At 34.8% G+C, this 4,762-nt stretch overlaps 1 protein-coding gene across 3 annotated transcripts; it reads right to left on the bottom strand.

The window, feature by feature from the left end:
• Positions 1 to 393: 393 nt before the first annotated feature.
• Positions 394 to 4,411, bottom strand: LOC143581263 (pentatricopeptide repeat-containing protein At2g30780-like). 3 transcript variants are annotated; one of them, XM_077064088.1, is made up of 4 exons: positions 4,366 to 4,411; positions 3,218 to 3,270; positions 2,719 to 3,072; positions 394 to 2,105 (listed from the first exon to the last, which is right to left on the bottom strand). In XM_077064088.1, exons 3-4 carry the CDS (start codon positions 3,064 to 3,066, stop codon positions 993 to 995), a joined length of 1,461 nt encoding a protein of 486 aa, XP_076920203.1. In that variant the 5' UTR covers positions 3,067 to 3,072; positions 3,218 to 3,270; positions 4,366 to 4,411; the 3' UTR covers positions 394 to 992. The 3 variants fall into 3 exon arrangements, with proteins under 3 accessions (XP_076920203.1, XP_076920204.1, XP_076920202.1); XM_077064089.1 differs by lacking the exon at positions 3,218 to 3,270 and having other exon boundaries at positions 4,366 to 4,404; XM_077064087.1 differs by having other exon boundaries at positions 2,719 to 3,270; positions 4,366 to 4,386.
• Between the last annotated feature and the right edge of the window lie 351 nt (positions 4,412 to 4,762).

Here is a 4,762-nt window from a genome sequence, read left to right as displayed (position 1 = left end):
TGATTAAATCTTAAAAGCTTATAAGTGATCTTAAGCTTGATTAAACAGACATCAACTATTGAGTCAATATAACAAATGTATTGTAAGTTAATAAATCCAGTGGTTCTTTTGTTGTTTGGTTATTCAAAATAAATTTCGATAAGTTTTTTGGCGCGGTTGATTCACACTTAGTCTATCCACTACCGAGTCATGCATCGATCGCACGAGTTTCGTCCAATATTCCTTGATTGGTTTGCTTTGCTTGTTTGATCCTTTTCATATCGTTGCCGATTTAAGAATGTCACATATAAACATACGGAAACTATACTTGGAACATTTAGATGACATGCTTATACTTTAATCACATCAAGTAACAAACGTACTAATAAGATGTTATCATATGGCCACTATTGGTTCATATCTTGACCTTAACATATAAAAATTTTTATGATCCTGTTCAATGAACATGTGTCGATCACCATACGTTATCAGCAAGCTTATAGTCCTAATCTTGATCAATCCACTAACTTCATGTATAACTTAAATTAGTGAATTAAAACTATAAATTAACTAGCTTTATTTTATTACAATAAAATAACAAAACATGAACAAATCATCTAACTCCCATAAAGCTAAACTTTAAAATCATATGATTTCCACAATTCAAAATATAAAATCTGAATCCTAGTGAATCCTCCTTAACAACCTAAAATCCTAACTTAAATCACCATGAGTCATATTACACTGCTACTATCACGTTTAACCTTTTCTCAAAATCTTCAACAAAATGAAAACTTCTTCCATCCTTAAAACTTACTCGATTCGAGTAGGATCTTACACTCCCAAGTCAATCTTGCCGCTCCAATCTTGACAACCTTAACGTATAATTTTACGAGAGCATTTATTTCTTAAATACCGACAAAAAACACGATAACAAAACACACCACCGGTGTCAAAAACCAACCCCAAATGGCTTTTTTCTCATGAACTCTCACATTCTACATTAACATATGCTACAATGGAATTTCATACCCATGCTTGCACATTAACCCTAACACCCTACATAACTTATGTTGATATTGTTCTTCGTGTTCCGAATACGCCTTACACAATATATAAAATGTCCTTTTCGACCATCGGTAATTAAACCTCTCCATCTCAACAAGAACTTGCTCCATTTCCTCTATCCGTTTCTGCGAAGCGAACATCCACAATAACCCATGGTACAGCGAGCGGCAGAGCCGCCACCCTGAATCCCCCGCATGTGCTACAAACTGTGCCAGCTTGTCCACAGCATTGTTCCTCATATAAGTCGAAGTAATCCTACGCATAATCCTGACAGTGTTCACGCTCGTGTTATGCGCAAACGCCTCATTTATTGACCGATCCATTTGGTCAACCATATCCTCTTCCGCATAAACCCTAATTAGCAACACATTTAACCAAGGTCGGTACTCGTTTTCCGGTATCAACTTCAATAGTTCTTCAATTCGTTTAACTCGATTTTGGTACGGAAACTTGCAATAAGCACATATCATAGCTCTAATTAAAGTAATATCTTTTTCGCGAACGTGCGGGCCCACCATATTATAAATCTTCTCCATTTTCTCCAAATTACCGGAATGTGCATACCCGCGAAGCATTAATAAGTGTGTGTTAAGATTTGGGCGTACGGGTCCCGTCTCCATCGTGTGATAAACATTCTCCATGCTATCCCACATCCAAGCGGTAAGATAACCCGCGATCATGTTATTATACGTGGTTAAATCAGGAGCGATATTGTAATTTTTCAATTCTTGAAACACGGCTTCCATTTGGTCTATTAGGACTCTGGAACCAAAAATTGATATTAGCATGTTGAATGTGACCGATGTTGGCGAACAACTGATATCTTGCTTTAGATCGCGATAAACTGATTGGCATTTTTCACTTAGCCCGTTAAACATATACACGCCCATAAGTGCGTTGTAAGTTGAGGTGTTTTTGACCCGTTTATTAGTGGCTTCCATGAAAATTTCAACGGCTAGATCTATGTTTTTTATTCGACCCGCAATTTTAATGCCTTTTGAGTATTCTTCGGATGACATTGGCCTCACATTGTCTTTTTTTCTTCTCCAGTTAAAAACCTATGATAATAATCCCATTAAACACAACCGATTAGGGTTCAAACCGTGAAAAACTGTACTTTCTTGATTATCATGAAACAGTCACTAGACTTAATTTTGTTATATTAAAGTCCCTCAACTCGTAAAACGAAAAATTTTCATATTAATATAAACTAAAACACAATTCTTGCCGCCTAATCCTAATCAATATAATTATGAATATAATTGTAATTATTCACCAAACAAAAAATGAGTTCTTAAGGTTTTATTTCAGGCAAATTTAAAATTGTTCGAATTGTGTAATCGTCAATTATATAAATTAAAGTCCCTCAACTCGTAAAACGAAAAAAGTCACTAAACTAACTTTTGTATATTATAGCCCCTAAATTCAACTATAATACTGACTTGTTAACAATTAAATTGGCCAAAAAATTGGTAAAGTGACATCCTGACATTTATTTATTTTTTCTACCATCTTAGTTTTTACCACTTTACTGGTTAACAATTCATAATGTTTTATTTTCAAAAGTATATAAATTTTTGGCAAGTTTAGGGCCTTTATTATTCAAAAATTAAATATCATATATTTTTCACAAGTTGAGGCATTTTTATTTTCAAATGAGGATTATTTTACCTTAATAGCCAAATGAGGAGAAGATTCCAATAAGCTAAGAAGCTCAACCAAAGCAGCCCCATCAGAATATATCTTGAACAGATTCCACCCCTCAACTTCCAACAAGTTTTCAAAAGAGTACTCATCTGCCACATTCTTCATCAATTTATCTCTGAATATAGAGACTTTTTCAAGCAGTTCTTCTTTAGCCCGTACCTCGGCATAGGACCATTTATCAGCAAACTGTCCATACAAGTCTAAAATGGGCTTAGATGATAAAGCCCGAGGAGAAGCCCATTGGGTCGTGGCGGGTGATGATGTTGGGAATTTGGGGGTAAAAAATACACGATGAGAATACGCCCTCTTCATCTTAACCTGGTTTCAAGAATTTTGATGCAAGATTGGAGTCAGATGATGATGGGTATAAATGGAAATTCACATAAAAGTTAGGTCTTTTTAGCACAAAGTTCTAAGCCCACAATATCTGATGCTATGAAATTTATGCACACTGCATGATTACCTTAAAAATGACAGACCACAAACGCAGCTCAAAACAGCAGCAAAAAAACTACTCTGCAGCAGAAAACAGCAAAACATCTTAAAAAACAGTTTTAAAACAACATGAAGCATCTGTCATCTTTAAAAGTCCAAATGCTTTTAAAAGCTCATGTGTCTCAAATCCTGGACACATGGGCTTTTACAATCACAAATTTACAATTCATAACTCCATTTCTTTACAACTGGTAAAACTATATGATTGATTCAACAGAATGATATAATCCCAAGAAAGATGAGTGGTTTACTCGAACATATTTAAGGATTAAGTAGCTTGAAATACTCATCATTTAATTTTACTCAAGCATATACTAGTTAACTATGCAGTTAATGCGGAAAAATATCGGTATCGGTCAAGGTGCGATATATGAAATATCGGTTATTGCAGTTGGATATCGGTAATTTTAAAATCATGCAGAATACATATATATAGCAATCTAACACTAACAATTCAGTATACTCTCCTATCATTAACAAATTAACCTTTTGCAACTTACAAAACACTAACAATTAGGAACTAATTAAGACTTAAAACACTAACATTAAAAATTAAAAATTGACAATTAAGACTTAAAAAACTGATGCCGGTACCGATGTTCTGCTAGAAGTCCGATAACCGCTATAACACCGATATTGACTGCATAGTATAAGTGCTTTCATTTCGGAACTTAAAAATCTTACATCTAATCTGGCAAAATGGACAGGCAGGGTTGGGTCAGGTAAGGGATAATCGGTTCGGGTCTTAAAAAAGTATCAATCTGATCCGGGTCAAAACCAAAATGGAAGTATGAAAATTAAGAATTTGAAGCTCCAAAAACTCTTAAAAAATCTGTTGTATTAGTAATTGCAGTGTGAAATGAATTAAAACAAAAACTTTAAAATCAGTAACATTTCATAAACTCATAATCTGTATATATTAACTCAAATGATTACAACTATCACCAAACCAATACCACGCAGCATCATAGGTTCCTCAGAAATGTAAAAAAAAGCAACTTATTATACCTAGTCAAATTGTACAAGTAATTCTCCACATTGCAACTACACATGCAAATACTTACTGTAAAATTAAGAAATTAGGGTTTAGAGCTACTTTTAGGGGTTTTAGATTACCTGTGAAATTAGGGTCGATTTTGAAATGGGTATGCACCGGCAACGAGCAGAGATTCGCCGATCAATTACACAGTCATCTTCTTCGACGGAGAGAGAATTTGAAAGCAGAGGATGAAATCAAATCAATAGGAAGCAAGTGTTCCAAATTAGAAATGGGCCTGTTCAGCATTTTATCTTAATGGGCTGGCCCAACTTTCTTCACTAAGTTGCTTGGTATCAATAGGCCAATAGCAACTTCTCACGTCTTGATTAGTACAAACTACTTGTGTAAAAAAAACCGGTTTGACACCAGTTCATGGCAGACCGACTTAAACCGTCGGTTTTGGTATCGGTTTCTCCTTTGAACACCCAAACCGGTTTTAAAATCGAACCGGTTTGAGAAAAACCGGTTAAAACG

The sequence above is a fragment of the Bidens hawaiensis genome, unplaced genomic scaffold (genome assembly GCF_021521415.1).
Source record: "Bidens hawaiensis isolate Kalapana, Puna unplaced genomic scaffold, B.hawaiensis_p1.1 tig00030845_1, whole genome shotgun sequence".
In the NCBI taxonomy this organism is placed as follows: Eukaryota; Viridiplantae; Streptophyta; class Magnoliopsida; order Asterales; family Asteraceae; genus Bidens; species Bidens hawaiensis.
Note: the sequence above shows the minus strand (reverse complement) of the source record. Positions and strands in the feature narration are given on the sequence as shown.